Source organism: Hydra vulgaris, chromosome 09 (assembly GCF_038396675.1).
Source record: "Hydra vulgaris chromosome 09, alternate assembly HydraT2T_AEP".
Lineage (NCBI taxonomy): Eukaryota > Metazoa > Cnidaria > Hydrozoa > Anthoathecata > Hydridae > Hydra > Hydra vulgaris.
In genome coordinates this window covers 17,265,254-17,285,000 of record NC_088928.1, presented here as the reverse complement: position 1 = coordinate 17,285,000, position 19,747 = coordinate 17,265,254, and the positions used below count along the sequence as shown (strand labels likewise).

Below are 19,747 nucleotides of genomic sequence, written 5' to 3'. Positions count from 1 at the left end.
CTTATACTAATGCAATAAAATTAATACTTAGTTCCATTATAAGTCAATGAGTACTTTTTTTTAGTTGTTTTTCTACTTTCGTATTTATTTCGTGTTCACGCTATAATTGAATATCACACAACGTTTAAGTCACCAAAATTACTTATTTATGATTATAATTTTTTTTTCCAAAATATATTTCTCTTAATACATATAGAAACTAAAATTAAATAAGTTTTCAAGATTAGAAAACTAAAATTTTTCCCATTTTGTTTATTGGCGAGACTCACTAATATGAGGCTTGAGGTCTAATATGAGGCTTGAGATAAGTCACTTATCTAAACCATAAACCATTGATAAAATGGGTTATACTAACGCTTTGCTAACTGTAGCATTTGGTTTTTCCTGCAATTTTAAACCAAGAACGAACCAACATATTTCCAGTAACTTTTAGTAAATGCGACGCCAACGTAAGCGCAATGAGTAACCGATCATCACTCTAACTTACGACCGACTAAAATGCTTCGTTGGCTTAACAATCACAAATACGTTAAGCCATCTAAGTTGAGCTGCTCGGTATAAGCTATTACCTGCATTTTAATTTCCATCGCATTAAGCATGAAGAACCGTATAATCCACGGCAGTATAAACAATTTTTTGAGAGAAAACTTTCAAAATGACTCAAGACGTAAAAGATAAGACGTTTTACGAGAAGAAAAAAAAAAATAGCATTTTAAGTCCAAAATAAATGCAGGTTTTCCAATTATAGCACTATTCCTACTTCAGCAACTCTGCCCTACATATGTAATTATTCTAGCATATATTATACATATATGTTATACATATACAATATACTCTTCATTAACATGATTATAGTCTTGACTAATTACAGTAATTACCCTTAATTCAGCGCTGGCCAGAATTTTTGACGCGAGAGCCGCACATCTTTAAAAAAAATAACTGGCGAATGTAAAATTAAATTTTTTATACAGCAATATTTAGATTTTTTTAAATGGAAATTTTACTTTTATAAATAAACTTAGTATATACACAAAATTCTTTTTATAACATCAATTATTTTGTAAAAGACCATTAAAAAATTCTTCTTGCATAATAACTTGCATAGTTTACTATACATTTATTAGGCATTAAGATTTTGAATACTACTAGTAAGTTTTTTAAAATCTGGTTTCAAGCTTGTAAATAATATTCTAAGCAATTCTTACAAATGTTCACTGTTAGATTGGCACGATACTTTTAATGAAATTTAACAAATTTCATAGTCGAAAATATAATCCACATGTATATGTTGAACCAAAAATTGAAATAAGTTTTATACCAATCCTTTTTAGTTGAAGATACTTAACTTCAGAAACTATTTTCTAAAAATCCAATAAAGTTAGTTTTATGCAGCATTTGAAGATTTCGATCTTCTTGGAGATCTAATAATTCCATTTCAAATTGAGATGTTTCTTCAAGTATGTTTCCTGATATTGGACAGCCATCACTAATAATATCAATTAAAAAAGGATTTACTAAAAATGCTAATGATAATTTAAGAGCATACAAATATTTAAACATGTTTTGAAAGTCTTCAATTAAATTTTTTAGTTTTTCTCGGTATGATTCAATCTTATGACCATCATACTGAATCGTAGGATTAGAATTATGAATCATCTTCTTTATTTGAGAAAAATGATTAAAAGTTTTTAAGGTAAGATCTTTCTAAAACAGAGCAATTTTTTTTGAAAACTAAATAGTCTGAGCAAGATCAGATATATTTTTTTCTTTTCCCTAAAATGACAAACTCAAATTTTGTAAATGTTGCATTACATCAGTTAAAAATAAAAAATCTTGTAAAAAAATCACATCGTCAAAGATTTCAAATGTTTTTTGCTTTTCAAGTAAAAAAGATTTAATTGGTTTTAATAGTTCTACAAATATATAAAGAACGTCACAACTTGAAAGCCACCTTACAGCACTGTAAAACAGCAAGTCACTTGGTTCGTGAGCAAGATCCAATTTTTGAATTAGATTAAATATAATTTACAATCTCCAGAACTGATTTAAAAACAATTGAAAAATTAAAATGCTTTGGTGCGAAATGTTCTCAATGAATCACACAATGAACTGGGACAAACTCTGGATACGTGGGATCATTTTTTAGTAAACCAATAAGCCAAACATGTTTTCCAACCATTGCTGTTGCACCATCTGCAGCAACACTAACAAGCTTGTTCTTAGGAGCACTGACTTTCACTAGAACAGTGTCAATGGCTTCTTTTAAATCAATTCCACGAGTTGTGTCTTTTAGCTCTACTAAATCTAGCAACTCTTCTTTCACAAGTACATCTGATGTTACATATCTAACAAACACTACCATTTGAAGTTTATCTTGAATATCTGTTGATTCATCCGATGCTAAACTGAATGCTTCACAATTTTTTAAGTCATTTAACAATGCTATTCAACTTCGAAACTAATCTCAGATATTCTTCTATCAGTTGGATGTTGAGAAACAGAAATGTTTGAAATTAACCTTTGAATTTTGCTATTTTTGGATCTAAAACTGAGATCATATCTAAAAGATTTTGTGTTACAAATTCTCCATCGGTGTAAGGTTGTTTACTACTTGCAATATTCCAAGCTATAATAAAACTTGTTTCTGTTGTAATATTTGATTCTTTGCTGGAAGCTGAAATACTCATTTGTTGATTTTTAAATTTTGTTTAAAGCAACTCGATTTTATTTTTTCTATGACATGAATTTAATGGATGTTATTCAGAAAATGCATTTTTTGTTTCATAGTGACGTTTAACATTACATGTCTTATTATGAGTAAGTTCAGTATTGCAAATTAACCATATAGGTTTATTTTCTTTTTCAATAAATGCGTATTTTTCTGTAAAACCGCTATGAAATAATCTGTTCTCATCTTCAATTTTTCTTTTCTTACTTTTATTGTGAAGTACATTGTCACCTTTTGCTATATCCCACTTTTCAAACAATATGTCTTCCGGCTATGTATAATTCAAGTTTTTATTATTAGTAAATCAATGAAACTTTTGAAAAGACCCGCATGCGGCTCGCGAGCCGCTATTTGGCCATCCCTGCCTTATTTCATAACACCGTACCTTTCTTTTTTAATTTTATTTAATTAGCCATAAAAACTGAACGAATTACAAGTTTAATTATAACTTTACGAAACCAGGTTAGGTTATACTTACAATTAAATTGTATGCTTAATCGTTGTAATTGTACTCTAAATTAATATAACTATACTCTTAATTATTACACAGGTCAACAAAAAAAGTTTTTTTTTCTGGTGCCGAGCAAACAATTTGTTTTTTGTATAGCATTTCTCATTTTGATTTCAAATATGCAACTCTTTTTTTACCATCACGTCAAGTTGTAATGATATTTAGGTTCAAATCTTAAGTATTTAGGGTAAAGTCCCTAATATTGTCGAAAAAAAAGTTATTCAAAAGTATGTCAACCTGGGTCTCAAAAGAAGCGTATTTTCATAGAGATTTTAAAAATGTTATTCATTTGTAATAAAAATAAGTATTTTTTGTATTATTGCTGAATAACATTCTGTTAAAATTTTTCTAAGAGTCTTTAGCATTTTTTCACATAATTTTTTTGTCAATAAATTTTAAGGAAAAATATTTATGTTTTCTAAAATCTCTTTGAAAATACGCTTCTTTTGAGACCCAGGTTGACATACTTTTGAGTAACTTTTTTTTCGACAATATTAGGGACTTTACACTAAATACTTAAGATTTGAACCTAAATATTTTTACAACTTGACGTGATGGTAAAAAAAGAGTTGCATATTTGAAATCAAAATGAGAAATGCTATACAAAAAACAAATTGTTTGCTCGGCACCAGAAAAAAAAACTTTTTTTGTTGACCTGTGTTATAACTATAATTATAATATAAATTTACTTTTTTTATTGCTATTATACTCTTAATTATCATAATCATGTGTAAGTATAGTTTTCAACGAGAAAGTATCAAAAGCTTTTTATTTGGAAATAATCAAAATATAAATGTATTTTTTATTAGAAATTATATATAATTTATTAGAAATTATATATAATTTATTAGAAATTGTATATAATTTATTAGAAATTATATATAATTTATTAGAAATTATATATAATTTATTAGAAATTATATATAATTTATTAGAAATTATATATAATTTCTAATAAACTATATATAATTTCTAATAAATTACATATAGTTTATATATAATTAGTGGTGTACAAACGCTCATCTTTCTGATCTTAGATTAAAAATAATTTCGCTTTTCATTTTTTAATCTACATTTCAAAAGATTAAAAAAATGAAACAGAATCTCTTTTCCATATATTGTGTCAAAAAGCACAATGACTCAATAGGACTTAAACACAACTTGATATCGTTATTTTAAAAATATAAAGATATATATAAATATATTACATAAAAAATCCCATATGTTTTAAATAAAAAAATATAAACCTATTTATAAGATAATAATATAAGATTTGAGCATTCTAAAGTAAAAAACACAAACAAACAAAAAACAACAACCTTTTTAACCAACTTTCAAGTTCTTTTCGATAGATTTTTCAATTTACAACGTACTAAAGTAACGCTAAGTGCATCTATGCTTTGTAAAACTTAGGGAGTTGATGAACGATTTATTGCATACTTCACACATAAGTGATTTATTATGAGTTTTTTCGTGCCGCCTTAGCGCAGAACTGTCAACAAAACGTTTGCTGCACACATAACAGTGGTATGGCTTTTCTCCACGGTGAATTTGTAAATGTTTGCTTAAATATTCTTTAATTACAAACCTTTTACCACAGATATTACAAAACCAATCTTTTTCAATTTTGTGTACCGCCTGGTGTCGAAGTAGTGCAGCGTTCTCGACGAAACATTTGTCACACTCTGAACATTTATATGACTTTTTTTCGGTATGACTTTTTAAATGACGAATCAAAACTTCTTTCTGAGTAAAAGGTTTGTTGCAGTAATCGCAGCACCACGATTTTACTCCGCTATGAGTAATTGAATGCCTTTTAAGAGAACTATTGCGATTAAAAGTTCGTTTACATATTTCGCAAATGAATTCTTTTATCTGTTTTTGGACCACCATTGCTTCGGCCGGTAGTTCTGAATTCACATGATCTAAAAGTAAAAATTACAATGATATTATATAACGGTGTAAAAAGTGTTAGAACCATCTACAAATTTTACATATTTCTCAGTTTGAAACGTGTGTTTATGTTTTTAAATAAGATACAAAAAAAAAATGTTATGTGACTAGTTACTTATGGAAAATATAAAGAAACTTAAGAGTTCAAACAATTTTATCAAAATGTTTTTAATTTTAGGGCAAGTGTGCGTGTTTTTAACATTTTTTAAACTAATATGCATGCAGTGCGATGATTTAGTGCGATATATAGTTTTAGATTTTTTGACATAATCCTTACTTGTGAAGTTGTAATGACTCTGGGAATGAAAACAAAAGAGAATTGCGAAGCATTGTGAGGAAAAAACTCGAAGAAAGAGAATTTTGTAAGTATGAAGGAACAGTTACAAAAAAGAAAAACAAGTAACAAGAGATTGGGTTTTGGTTGATGGAACAAGAGATGATTAATTGATGGAACAAGAGATGATAGCTTAATCAGCAACTATGGTAATAATTGTAGAAAAAAAGAGATGCAACCTTATGACAGAGATTCAAGTTTAGTACTTATCGCAGGTTTAACTACATTTAAAAGAGTTGAAAAGTCATCATAAGAAGAACTAGCCCAAATGTGACAACAGTGTTGCATAGAAAGACAAATAGAAAGATTTATGAGTAAAGAGCACAATAATATTGTACAATGAACAATGAAACATCTACAAAAAAAAAAAAAAGTAACATCTGCAAACTTAGAGATTCATGAGTAAAGTATTAGAACCATCTATAATAAGAGATTTATGAAAGAGGTAGGAATGGAATTGGAGATGGAAATAGGAGTGGAAATGAAAAACACAAAGATAGTTATTTTAGCCGATGTTAAGTTTGGTTGTAACTTTTTTTCATAAAAAAAGATCAATTGTGAAGGATAATCCATATAAATGTGAAGGATAGTTCCGTAAAAAAGATCAACTGTGAAGGATAACCCACATAACTGTGTAGGATAGTTTCATAAAAAAGATTAAGATAACTGTTAAGGATAATTTTAGAGATGGTGTCGAGGTAAAGATACTCATCTTGGGCAGACCTTAAATGCATCGGGCTACTGTCTTGTAGAAGGCCTCCTAGGCAAATACTTAAGAGGTAAACAGATTCTATCTGTTGACCAACTTCACATCTTCTTCATATATTAGGCCGGCGTAGATGTATTTATAATACATTGTTTCCTGTTTAGGATGATAAATACTGAATCTTCTTAACTCAATGCATGGGTTTTGCTTGCGTCTCTGATTTTATGACTAGGCAACTCTTTCTATTATCTCCTAACGAGGCTACAACTCTAAAACTCAGTTTTATGGTTCTGAGGCCGGCTGGTAGTCAGGTTTCCTGAACTCTGTGCTAGCTCTCAAAGAGCATCAGAGTACTAACAGTGTTGTGCATGGGTGGTGTCTCTGTTCGTACTTTTGGCGTCCATTGTCAAGGTCACATTTGGAGCCCTTTGTTATAGCTCAGGGTTTATTAATAGTAATGAGACAATTGCTTTGACTATTAGATAGTGTACTGAGTACTATCTGTACTTTGAGTCAAATTCTTTAACAAATACAAAAATGACTAAAGTACCAAGAACTATAAAACGCAAAAAACCATTGCCATCACCAAGTTCTCTAAATCTATCATTCAACAATATATATCGACTTCGAAGTAACTTTCCTTATGTTGAGTTTTGCCACTTGCAAAATTCATCAGACCTACTTGCTCTTTGTGAGACTAATGTGAGTTCAGCTGTCACATATTGTGATTTTAGTGTTAATGGTTATCTTCCTTTAATTCATAAAGACTCCAATAGCTACATGTTAGCCTGGGCATTTACAGACAACTGTTCACTATTGCTAAAAACCATTATAAAGAGATTTTGTCTTTGTCCAAGTCAGCTATTCCTAGCTATTCCTAGGTCACAAAATCTTGTATTTCATCTCAAAAATTAGGCTTCCGAGACATTTGGAGAATCTTCAACAGTGTCTATAATAAAAGCAAATCTTGTTAAAATCAAATTTGTTATCTCACCTAAAGACAAAGCTGAATTGTTTGCTAAGAACTTTTCATCAATCTCATCTCTTGATTTCACTAATCAAATCCTACCTGATATAGCAAGACAAACAGGTTGATTAATTGCTTGCATTCGTATCACTCCAGCCTTAGTATTTAAAATGATTTCCTGTTTAGACTCTTTTACAGCTTGTGGTCCAGACAACATACCTGTTATAGTCTTGCAGAAGTGTTCTCCGGAGCTGTCATCTATACTTTCAAAACTTTTTAACATGTGCTTATCAGAGAGTTGTTTTCTAGTCTTCTGGAATGCTGCATGTTATCCCTATTATCAAAAATTGTGGAGAGATCTGACTCGTTTCATTAGTCTTTTTACTATCATAAGCAAAGTTTTTGAGTTTTTAATTAACAAATATTTAAACTCTCATCTTGAATCTAAGAACTTACTTTCGGATCATCAATGTGAATTTCGATCTTTTTATTCAACTGCTCATTTGTTAACGCTAATAACTGAAAGGTTTTATCGTGCCTTGTATAGATGTGGAGAGGCCAAGGCTATCGCTTTCAACATTTCTAAAACCGTTGATAAAGTTTGGCATGATGGTCTTCTCCGTAAGCTCTTTTCTTACGGTGTATCAGTTTTTCCCCTCAAACATCAGTTCTATGAAATTCGCTCCCTTTATCTTGTTTTCATATAATTTCATTCATCTGATTCATATAATTTTAAATCTTTTAAGTCGCCTGTTAATAGTTATTTGGCTTAACAAACTTCATATTTTCTATTCCAGTAACTTGCAACTCTAATAGTGATTGCTTGCAGCCTTGGAAGTGAAGATGTTTGGAAAAAAAAAAAAAAATCCAAGAAGAAATTAAAGAACTAAGTAAGACTTTTTCCAATCAACAATAAAGAAATATTATTATTAAAAGTTATTATCAACACATTGTTATCAGCACTAAACAACTGAACTTTGTTTGGGTTTTTAATTTACCTCTGCGATACCCAAGATGTGACAGAAGAGAGACCACATTCAAAATCAACTGCCTGTTCTAACCAATCAAAAAGTAATAACTGAAGTAAAAGACTGAAAAGTAAAGACTGGAGTATATAGTTGTCATCAGCAAAAAGATCCTCTTTAAATGTAACAAAGATAGAACACTAAAGATGAAACCTTGTGGTACCCAAGAAGGAATACCCCATAAAGGAATGTGTGGTCCATTAAGGATGACAATAATACTGGGGTTAGAAAGATTCAATAATCCTTTCTGTATACGTTTCTTTATGCTTTAAAAACTTTCCCAGATTTCGTTTTTTTAAATTAAATTCACCTCAAAGACTCTAGTGCCACAACAGTTAAGTAGGTTACCAATTTTTTATTCTTGTTTCATTTCCATCTTACTCTAAACCTAAAAACCTCTCAAAAAAGCTTTTTGTTATGATAATTAACAAGTCAGCAAAAGTAAAAGAGAAGCAAATTGGTATTGTCAGCAATTTTGTTAAACTCAAGATGATGTGGTGGAAGTTTTTTAAATAAAAACTCAAAGACATTGATAAATAGTAAAAAAAAAAACTAAAATTCTTAAAGGAGTCAGAGCAATCCCAGAGTTTTTAAAAAATCTTCTTACAAATTTTGGCATCAGAGTTTTTGAAAACATCAGCTCAAAGACCATCGTAACAAAAATCACACACAAAAAAACAACCCCTTTAGATAGTAGTAAAAATTGTCTGATGAAGATGAAAATGAAGATCCTGATGAAGAAGTATGAATAAAAGTGTTAATGAGATCAAAGCGCGGTCCCAGCCAAACAAGAACCACCCAAAAGAGAACAAGAAAAAAATCAAAGAGGTGAAGATTAAGGTTGTCTGGAAAACGAGTCACAAAATTCACTATCTAAGTAAAAGATTGAGAAAGTAAAAAAGTTTTAGCTTTAAAGCCAGCTGGGTCAATAGTACTAAAACTAATCCATTCAATGTGATTAACATTAAAAAAACAAACAACTAATTTGCTGCCAACAAGACTGTGAGTAATCCCTCTTTAAGTTGGGAGTTCCCAGCAAACAAAAAATATTGTTAAAGAGCAAAAAAACAGTTCACAGAAGACATCAATATCTGTAAGAGAGTTCTAAAGCATTGATGACATTGATTTGTGGAGAAAAAAACTATATGAATAAAAGTTATTAGGACATAATAGGACAGAACAGTAAAAGAATGCAATTTTGGTGAATGACGATTTATGCAAGATTGAGTTTTGGATGATGGAACAAGAGATAATAGCACATTTAAGCAGTGACTGAAGAATGAAGAGAATTGCAACCTTTTGACGGTAAGACACAGGCTCAAACTTAACCGCTAGAGCAGGTTACAATAGATTACATTTATAATAGATTTTTAAACCTTGCTTTTAAAGAAACTCATAACAACAATATTGGCCAATGGATGAGGAAAGAAATGGTTGATCATTGTTTATGATTTCATCATAAACAACAGCAAAAAGAGTTTTTGCAAATCAAAGGATAATAAGCTAAGATTAACTAAGATAAGATGAACTAAGATTCAACTGAGAAATATAGAACTAAGAAAGATTCAACTGAGAAAGATAGAACTAAAAAAGATTCAACTAAGAAAGATAGAACTAAGATTCCAAGATGAAGATCAAAATGAAGAGCCAAACTAAAATTAGTCTTACAATGACTAAGTAAGTCTGCTATATTTTGCAAAAGGTAAGCATCAATAGATGAAAAGTTGTATCACAAATTGTTGTACAAAATAGATTAAAACAGTTTAGTTTATAATAATTTTAATTTATAATATTTTTTAGATGCTATAGTCACGTGTTAGATTTTTACAGATATTGACTCAATCATCAGATACTTGGAATAATTATATTTTCCACTCAGATGATTTCTTTGTTATATGAATGATGACCACTTTGTTAAATGTTAAATGACAACCATGACAAAAAAAAAATTACTTATTAATGGATGAATAATTAAACAACCCTAAATTACTTTTGAGAAATCATTTAAGAATTTATATAAAGTAACATAATACAACATAACATAATATAATATAACATAACATAATATAACATTTAAACATTTATATAATGCAAATAATAAAAACCAATAAAGTGCCAATTTAAAACCAATTTCAGGATTTCTCACAACAGCAAAATAGCATATATAAAAAAAAAACAACTTTATTTTTCATACAATGGCAATAACTTATCACTATTCAAAATAAAATTTAATAGTTTTATATTGAAATAAAATTTAAGTTTTATAACAAATAAAATTTAATCATTTTATAATGAATTAAAATTTAATAGTTTTATATTGAAATAAAATTTAAGTTTTATAACAAACAAAATTTAATCATTTTATAATGAATTAAAATTTAATAGTTTTATATTGAAATAAAATTTAAGTTTTATAACAAATAAAATTTAATCATTTTATAATGAATTAAAATTTAATAGTTTTATATTGAAATAAAATTTAAGTTTTATAACAAATAAAATTTAATCATTTTATAATGAATTAAAATTTAATAGTTTTATAACGAAATGAGTAAGTGATTTAATAGCAATAAAAAAAGTTTAAAAAATGCACAAATATGGTGTCTGTGGCAAACAATGACAAAAAAAAAAGCACAAATATGGTCTCTGTGGCAAACAATGACAAAAAAAAAAATGCACAAATATGGTGTCTGTGGCAAACAATGACAAAAAAAAATGCACAAATATGGTGTCTGTGGCAAACAATGACAAAAAAAATGCACAAATATGGTGTCTGTGGCAAACAATGACAAAAAAAAAATGCACAAATATGGTGTCTGTGGCAAACAATGACAAAAAAAAATGCACAAATATGGTGTCTGTGGCAAACAATGACAAAAAAAAATGCACAAATATGGTGTCTGTGGCAAACAATGACAAAAAAAAAAAAAGCACAAATATGGTGTCTGTGGCAAACAATGACAAAAAAAAACAAAAAAAATAAAACTTTTTTTTCCATCTACCCTATATCTTCCATAAGCAACAACATATCACTCAAAGTTGATTTGTATAATCAAGTTATAAAGTAATTAAAATACTGATGAAAAAGAATAAAAATCCACAATTAATTTAAATTCTTCTAACAGCATTAAATTACCATTTTTTATAATTTAAGGCTGACAACAAGGGAGATAACAAAAAGTTTTTTTTAGATTAAGATATATGATATGATATGCTATGCAACAAGCCCTGATATATGGTATACAATATTTTGTATATTGTTGTTTTTATTGTTATGGTAAAAGAAACATGCAAACTTTTCTCGCAAGTGCCTAAATAAAAAAGAGAATATATAATAAGAGTTATATAAATAAGTACTGATAACATAAGAGTTATATAAATAAGTACTGATAACATAAGAGTTATATAAATAAGTACTGATAACATAAGGGGCAAAAAAAAAAAATTTGCAAAAGCAATCAAGTTTTCAGCGTTATTTACTCCCCCAGAGGATAACTTTATCTACAAACTGAACTAACAGCATCATTGATTGGGTCTAAATATCCAAAAAATAATAAACATCCAATCTATATTTATTCCTTGTTCCAAACTACATACATTTCTTTGATGAAAAAGTAGAAAAAAATCCAAATCAACAGAGTTATGAAACATTATAAAAGATGTTTACGTTTCTGACTACTTTGTGTCTTAAAATAAAGACTTATGACTGGAAAGAATAGTATTCAGAAAGAAAAACTTAGAAAAAAAGATGTTCTATACTTCACTTATTGACAAAAGATGTGTCAATCTTATCAAAAAATACAAATTTGAAACAAACCTAGCTGTGGTCATTGCGAACCATATCATCACAAAATTGATAGTAACTGCTTGGTTTATACAACTTTTTTAAACAACTGTTGTAAATACTCAAAACACTTTGCCAAATGAGATTTGTCACTACTCTTTCAATTTCAAAGAATCAGCAACTAATATTTTCTGTGGTGGCTCATATTGCTGCAGCTATATGAGCTAGTTTACTAGCAGATAAATTTAGGGCTCACTCATATTTCATGTAACTTAAATTATTACTATTATTATTGTTTTTATTATCAAAACAATTTATTATATAATAGTATCAAAAATTATAAAACAATATATTTTGAAAAAATTTATTAATGGATCTTTTATTTTGAAGTAGAACAGAATGAGTTGATAGATGCAATAAAACAAAAAAATAATAAAAACAAAGAAAACAGGTAAAATTAAGGCTAAATTTTATAAATTTACTGTTATTATTATAACAGTATAAATTTACTATTAATATTATAACAGTTTTCCATAAACTTACTGTTATTATTACTATTTTTTTATTACTAATAATTTTATCATTATATAACTCTTTCTGGGTTTTATAAAAAATATCAAACTCTGTGGATTCTAGTCATTTGCTTACCTTGATAAAAGTTTTCGGTCGATGAGTTAACTTTGTCTCCACTGCTGATAAACTTATTTACTTCATCAGTCTTATATATATAAAAAAAAATGCATATATCTTTTAAAACCTTTTAAAAGTTTGTGTGATTATTGCATACAAACATTTATGAAATGTTTAAGAAAAAAATTTATTAATTTAAAGATTGTATTATTAAAAAATAACCTTCAAAACTTACTTTTGATGAGAAAAAAGTTGATCCAGACAAATTATCAGGGATTTCATTATGCTGCTTGAAACTTTGTATGATACCATCAGTGTGCACACTTCCTTCATTTAAACTTTTGCTATAGTTTTGTATGATGCCATCAGTGTGCACACTTCCTTCATTTAAACTTTTGCTATAGTTTTGAATGATACCATCAGAGTGCACACTTCCTTCATTTAAACCTTTATTATGACTATGTTTTACTAAAGCTGTTTTATATCCAAAGTTAACAAGCGGAGAGGTTACATCATCTAAAATACCACCTGAATGGGTTTCTAAAACTGATTGTGATTGTGTAGGATGCAAACTATCTGTTATCCCAACTCCAGTGCTACTACAAAGAACACTGTGATCAACATTGTGATCATTTAACTCACTGCATGGCGTATTAGCATTATAAAAATCTTGAAGTTGCTCCATATTTCCATGTAATTCATTACCATTATGCATTTCTTTATGAAGTCTGTACTGCCCCGAAAGGTGGTTATGATCAATGTGATTGTTAAACGATTGAGGTGGTTGGTGAGGAGGTTGGTCTTGTCGCTGAATGTTTTGAGTAAGCAATTCTGCGGTATCAACAAAATAATCTTGCCAATACTTATCAATCAAATGTTGCAGAGGTTGAATTGTTTCTTCTGCTTGCCATATATATCGGACCCATTTAACTTTGTAGAATTTTCCCTCTCCCTTTAGAAGAAAACGAAAATTTTAAACCAAAAAGTTAAACTAAATGGTAAAAATAGTCAAAAAAAGCTTAAACAAAAATAAAGCAACAAAATGAGCAAAAATCACCTTGCGATCTATTGATGCAGTAATCTTCTCAATTGTCCAGCTGTCATCTTCATAGTCAAAGGCATGGGATAAAGTGTTTACATCAGGTGATGTAAATGGCTGTGATATACTGTCATTATATGGTCCAACATTTATTACAGAGTATAATGTCATATTAACCTTTCTTTTTTACTATATGTTATATTATATTGTATATATTTCTGTTAATAAATATAATATTTTGTTAGGAAAAAAAAATATCATTCTTATAATAGACTAATATTGTAAGAATCATTTTTACAAAGCTTAATATAATAATTATTTGAAAAATAATTCAATACCATAATATTTTTTATAAAGAATGTGTTATCGCAATAACAAATGAATTTTTTATTTCAATTAAAGAGTGATAAAAGACACAAAATTGTTTAATTCAAATAAATAATTTTATTTTACAAACTGTTAATATTATAAATCTAAGCAAGTTAATATTATAAATCTAATCAAGAAAATCAATGTAATAAATCAAATTGAGATAAAAATTTTCACACCGAATTACTGACATTAGTAAAGAAAAGAAAAAAAAAAAACTAAAAAATATACATATATTTTAAATATTGTTTTTTGTTGAATAATAATAACAAAAGATTAATACATATTTAGAAAAAAACTATGTACATTTTAACTTATAGTTGTTAACTTAAAAAAATATAAGAATTCATTTTAAATGGAATAAATTTATGTCCAACCGATTTTTTTAACCAAAAATTATAAAATTTTTAATTTATATCATTGTTAAAAGTCATCAACGAGTTCTTCAAAAATTAGTAATAATCTTGTCTCCATTTCTCAAGAGCTTCTCTGTGTTTATCAGGCGCTAATTGATTCATAGCACCTCCAAGAACATTTGAAGTTGCTTCAGCTGATAGTATCAGAGGTTTCACCAATGTGGGAGGAATTTGTCGTAAAACCCCACCAACAGCCCCTGACATGCCTTTCTTATCATGCTCATCAGTAGCCACACGAACTAAATTTGAAGCAGTCTGTGATAGTCCCTAAATTATAAATATACTAAATAAGCAGTGATTAAATGTTTAATCAAAAAAGAAACTGATGAAGCAAAAAAGCTTAGGAGTTATCATTTTCAAATTAAACTATTCTTTTAACCACTAAATGAGTTTAAAATGAATTTTTTTGAAAACGAATCAATCATATACTTCTGATAAAACCATATAAGCATTAGCCATTCCTTCTCGCAATTCAGCTGGTTGAACCATCTGACTGCTATTCTTTAGCTGTAAACTAGAAGTATGAGATGGCCCTGGACTTACCATGTCAAAGGTTAATTCTGCAACACTCTAATGAAAAAAAAAAGGTACATACCATGTAAAACAAAGGCTTGTGGCAAGGATTGCATTTTACATAATCAAAAAATCTGTTTCTACAATTCATACAATATAAAAAAAAACAATTTTATACTTGAATTGTGCTAACTAATCTGTTAGATAACTCCAAAACTGCCATTGCTGTGGAAGTGCTAAAAGAATGAGCACCTCTTTGAAGACCACGCACAATTCTTCCATCTTGTCGGTATTGTTGAACTGGCATCCAAAATAAATCTTTGATTCCTTGAAACAACTGAAGAAAACTATAGGTTGGGCCAACTCCACCTAAAATACTTCCCAGTTGATTTTGTTTGATATCATTCATCCATTCTGTTACCATATAATTTATAAGTTTATCTGGTCCAAGTAAACCACTTCGAGAACATAATCGTTTTAAACGAATTTCTGAGCAATTTAATTGTGAAAGGCCGATGATGATACCAGCCAAAGTACCCTAAATTAAATTATGTTATTATATAGTATATTGCTTAATCTAATTTTTTATATCCAACTAAAATATAAAGTTAAGTTTTTAACACATTTATTATTTCATTAAACCTGTTTTTTTGAAAGGAAAAATTATTGAATTAAAATTAAATTAAACTTTTTATCTTCATCAAATCTAAGATTTAATTCTAACTTTAATTATTTTCTTTCATTTTTTAAATAAAATTTAGTTTAACTGTTTGAATAATATCTAAATTTAAAAAAAAATAATTTAGGTATCAACTAAACAAAAGATTATAATCGAATAAAAACATTATGATACCCGAGGGCAAAATTAATGATGACTGATGATAACATTTATAATAACCAAAAATAACATTAACGATAACTGATAAATTTAGTCATAAAATCACTGATAATAAGAAAACCTTGTAATCTTAAAATATTATAATTAATTCTTACATGATTAATTGTATTGTTTTTTTATAGAAAGAATTCAACACATATGTTATAGTCATTTTTATCTCAAGACAAGCACACAGTGCATCAGACATTTTAAAACAAGCATTTTTTATACCTTTTGAAAAATGCCTGATATAGGCCAAGTTTATTGATGTATTTGTCTTATATATGTTAAATATATTTAAAACTATAGTGTGTGTGTGTGTGTGTGTGTGTGTGTGTGTGTGTGTGTGTGTGTGTGTGTGTGTGTATGTATACGTATATATATGTATGTATATATATATATATATATATATATATATATATATATATATATATATATATATATATATATATATATATATACAAGAGTGCTGTACTAAACTGTATGGCAAAAATATATATATATATATATATATATATATATATATATATATATATATATATATATATATATATATATATATACACAAGAGTGCTGTACTAAACTGTATGGCAAAAACATAAATGCCACAGAATGCTTTCATACAAAAAATAATTTCAAAAATATCTAGAGGATGTTGTTAGAAAATATCTTGAAGACATCTTTAAAAAGACATTTTGAAGACACCTTTTAACTTTATGATATAAAAGTCTACAATACTTTTTATGCTTTTTAGACTTCTTAAAGAATACCTTAAGACTTTAAATTTTCTTTTACTTGGAGAGTTATAGTAAATAATTCAAACAAATTTAAGACTTTAGTTTAAACAAAATTTAAATCACCTGTTCAATATCCACATGTTTTCCATGATAATCAAATCTAATGGGAACCTCTGGGGAAAAAATAAATGATTTTACAAACAAAGCTGGTTTTTCAGACTTTTCTGCATTGTTTAAAAAGTTCTGTGAATAAACTGGCACAGTTGAATCTAAAGAAGAAAGGAACGACTCCCGAGGCGGAGAAGATAGATGGTTAGAAAATTCAGATCCAGATTTTAATGGTTTACTGCCAGAAACTTCAGCAAAAAAGTTTTTTAAGAAAAATAAGGCATCCTAAACAACAACAACAAAAAAAAAGACAAAAATTAAAACTAAAAAACAAAAATATTTAACAAAAAAATAATAGACAAATATATATATGACAAAATAGTAATACATTAAAATATATGAAAACACATAAAAAATCTTTTATGAATATATTACTTTACAGACTTTAAAAATTTAAAACATATTTACTTGATCAATATTTAATCTAAGTGGTTGAAGAGAAACTCTTAATGATGCTTCTTCACTACGCGCATTATCTTCTGGCTTTGTAACAAGAAACTTAACTGTAATCTAAAGTGAAAATGCACACTACATATTATATTTTACTATTTGACCTATTAGTGCAAAGTTCTATAATGTATATATATTTATTTTGAATTGCAGGTTTAAAGTGAAATAAAATGCTACTGTTGATGTCTTACTGGAATTTAGTACAATAGTATTAGTTCACCTAAATTGACAGATGATGAGTTAGGATGTGGTAAATTATTAACAAAATATAAAAGAAATTTACATCTAAAAATCAAAAAAAAAATCATATATATTAACCATATTAGCACTGCTTTGTTTTGGCAAACTTTCAGATGAAAACCTGTACAGGAATTTATTGATTTGAGAAGAAAACAGCCGATCTCGTATCTCAAGATCATAGATTACAAGAACATCACGATAAATCTGTTGTGAGTCATCAGGGTAGATTTCATGTTGAAATCGAACCTAATTTAAATAAAAATAACTTTAAAGATAAAAACTTTTATAAAACATCTCACAGATGTTTTATAAAAGGGAGTTAAACCTATAATGTTACCTTGTTCATTTGGATTTCCATCAAAGTATCAAGATCTCTTCCAATACCACCTTTTACTCTGTTCGTTTTACTTTTATCTGGTTGGTTGGTTTCTTTGGATTTTGCACTTCCTCCTTTACCTTTATCACTTTTTTTGATAAAATTAGTAAAAAAGCAAAAAACTTTTATTTTTTATCAAAATTAAAAAAAAAAAAGTTAATATTTAAATAGTCACCTTAATTTCAAACTTGGTACTTTGAAGTCACTCCCTCCATACATTTGCCAAATAATTGACATTTCTCTCACTGTGTATCTATAAACTGGTGGAGGGTAATCATCTGGTGATCCAAGAAGATTAAAGCTACCAAACTATTTTAAAATAAAATTAATTCTTAGAATATCTTTTAAGTGTAAGTCCTTGCTTTAATTTCTCCTTGTTGCCATAACAATATATTTGGGATTTATTTATTTTTACAAGTTTTATTTTAAAGTTAATTAGTTTGGCATGTCTGAACCATAGTGAACTGACTTTGACTAATTGGAACAGAGTGTGGAAACTTATTTGGTTACATACATCTGGAGCCATTCTTGGAAAATAACTTGAGTTGCAGTACCCCTTGTGCTGGTGCATGCTGTAAGGATATTTTACAGACACATCAACTCAATTGCAACTCAATTGCAGAATTTGGGTGGCACCCAAAACACGCTCAAATACTATCAACGTTGTCGAAAAGGGTCTAGACTACCCTCTATAAATATGTTAAACATGTTAAAATAAAATACGTACAAAATAATTAGACTAAATACATTATTGATATGCATTGATAAATATGTAATTGATATATTGAGTTACTTCAAGATTATTCTTATTCTACATACAAATAAACAAGTCTAAATGAACAAGACAAGCTCTGCTAAGCCAAACAACACCCAAGTATTGCTTGGCTATGTGCAAGGCAAAACAAGCTGCACGCAAAGCTTAATCAAATGAGCAGAATATATTTAGCCAGATGGTAGATTTAAAAGACAATAGAAATGCAGTTTTTAGTGTTTTTATAGCAAATGGTTTAGAAAATTAAGAATGTTGTTGGACTCTTGGAAATTACTTCAGGTGAGTTTCCACCTATCCATTTTCCTAAGAAAATGAGAAAAGGAAAAGAAAAATAATCATTTGAGCATGCAAAGTTTAAATTTTAATTTTTAAAAAACAATACACTAACAAGATTACAATACACTAACAAGATTATTTTTTCTTTCTTGTTCCTATTTCTTGTTCCTAGTAGAAAAAATAGGATAGGTGAATACTCACATAATTTAACAAATAAATTTTTTTAATCTATATCATCTTTTTTCCAAAAAAAAAAAATTCAAATTGCTTGTTTACCAATCAACTTCAAGTTTTTTAATCATGTAAAAGTTATTTAAATAAATTTTTACACTTATATATTCAGTAATTTAAAAATACATAAAAATTTAATTAACTTTATTTAATTTAAAACTTTTTGAAATCTAAAATATTTAAAATATTAAAAATAAACTTTTAAAGTTAAAAATTTGCGTTTTGAATTTGTTTAATTTTCTAGATCCTCAATACTTTGCAGAGCATTAGTAATATGATTGCAGAATACAAGTGCTCTAAACTCTAACCTTAAAAAACCACTGATGGTATAATACTATTTTTCAGTTTTACTAGTTGTGAACAACTTTGTGTTACTAGTTGTGAACAACTTTGTGTTACTAGTTGTGAACAGCTTTGTGTCACTAGTTGTGAACAACTTTGAGAATCCAGTATTATAATACTTATAATGCCTTAAAGTAAATTAGAAAGTGCTTGGGTATTTATATCCATAGGAGTGAATTATCCTTTTAGAATTTTTGAATTAATGAACATAGAGTGAATATATATTCACTCTATAGGATAGATTTTGTACAGTAATTCAAAGGAATTTATGGTGTACAAATTACTGAAGTTGGTATCACCTAA

The 19,747-nt window shown here is 27.9% G+C and overlaps 3 protein-coding genes across 4 annotated transcripts in view; all 3 read right to left on the bottom strand.

Annotated features, from left to right (window-relative positions):
• Positions 1 to 1,347: 1,347 nt before the first annotated feature.
• On the bottom strand, positions 1,348 to 2,687 carry LOC136085307 (uncharacterized). The gene is made up of 3 exons (XM_065806602.1): positions 2,519 to 2,687; positions 2,102 to 2,412; positions 1,348 to 1,704 (listed from the first exon to the last, which is right to left on the bottom strand). The coding sequence occupies exons 1-3, from the start codon at positions 2,685 to 2,687 to the stop codon at positions 1,348 to 1,350; spliced, it is 837 nt and encodes a 278-aa protein (XP_065662674.1).
• Positions 2,688 to 4,568: 1,881 nt separating this feature from the next.
• LOC101241203 (zinc finger protein 252) lies at positions 4,569 to 13,912 on the bottom strand. Its single transcript, XM_065804894.1, has 4 exons — positions 13,696 to 13,912; positions 12,874 to 13,590; positions 12,657 to 12,726; positions 4,569 to 5,164 (listed from the first exon to the last, which is right to left on the bottom strand). The coding sequence occupies exons 1-4, from the start codon at positions 13,846 to 13,848 to the stop codon at positions 4,623 to 4,625; spliced, it is 1,482 nt and encodes a 493-aa protein (XP_065660966.1). The 5' UTR covers positions 13,849 to 13,912; the 3' UTR covers positions 4,569 to 4,622.
• A 172-nt stretch (positions 13,913 to 14,084) lies between these two features.
• Positions 14,085 to 19,747, bottom strand: part of LOC100213404 (autophagy-related protein 2 homolog B) — a 92,847-nt gene continuing 87,184 nt past the window's right edge. For both annotated transcript variants that reach the window (XM_065804892.1, XM_065804893.1), the window contains exons 28-35: positions 17,999 to 18,132; positions 17,785 to 17,911; positions 17,526 to 17,693; positions 17,166 to 17,267; positions 16,713 to 16,982; positions 15,154 to 15,513; positions 14,892 to 15,032; positions 14,085 to 14,729 (exon numbers count right to left, since the gene is read on the bottom strand). In XM_065804892.1, coding sequence (XP_065660964.1) covers positions 14,499 to 14,729; positions 14,892 to 15,032; positions 15,154 to 15,513; positions 16,713 to 16,982; positions 17,166 to 17,267; positions 17,526 to 17,693; positions 17,785 to 17,911; positions 17,999 to 18,132 — 1,533 coding nt within the window. In that variant the 3' untranslated portion in view covers positions 14,085 to 14,498. The remainder of the gene's footprint in view (positions 14,730 to 14,891; positions 15,033 to 15,153; positions 15,514 to 16,712; positions 16,983 to 17,165; positions 17,268 to 17,525; positions 17,694 to 17,784; positions 17,912 to 17,998; positions 18,133 to 19,747) is intronic.

Coding starts and splice junctions, on each gene's coding strand:
- LOC136085307 (XM_065806602.1), bottom strand. CDS start 2,687: ATGAGTATTTCAGCTTCCAGCAAAGAATCAAATATTACAACAGAAACA. Junction 2,413..2,518: donor AAAAATAGCAAAATTCAAAG/GTTAATTTCAAA, acceptor AAAATTGTGAAG/CATTCAGTTTAGCATCGGAT. Junction 1,705..2,101: donor AGTTTGTCCCAGTTCATTGT/GTGATTCATTGA, acceptor GCTCTGTTTTAG/AAAGATCTTACCTTAAAAAC.
- LOC101241203 (XM_065804894.1), bottom strand. CDS start 13,848: ATGACATTATACTCTGTAATAAATGTTGGACCATATAATGACAGTATA. Junction 13,591..13,695: donor CTGCATCAATAGATCGCAAG/GTGATTTTTGCT, acceptor TTTCTTCTAAAG/GGAGAGGGAAAATTCTACAA. Junction 5,165..12,656: donor GACCGAAAACTTTTATCAAG/GTAAGCAAATGA, acceptor TTTTACTTTTAG/ATCATGTGAATTCAGAACTA.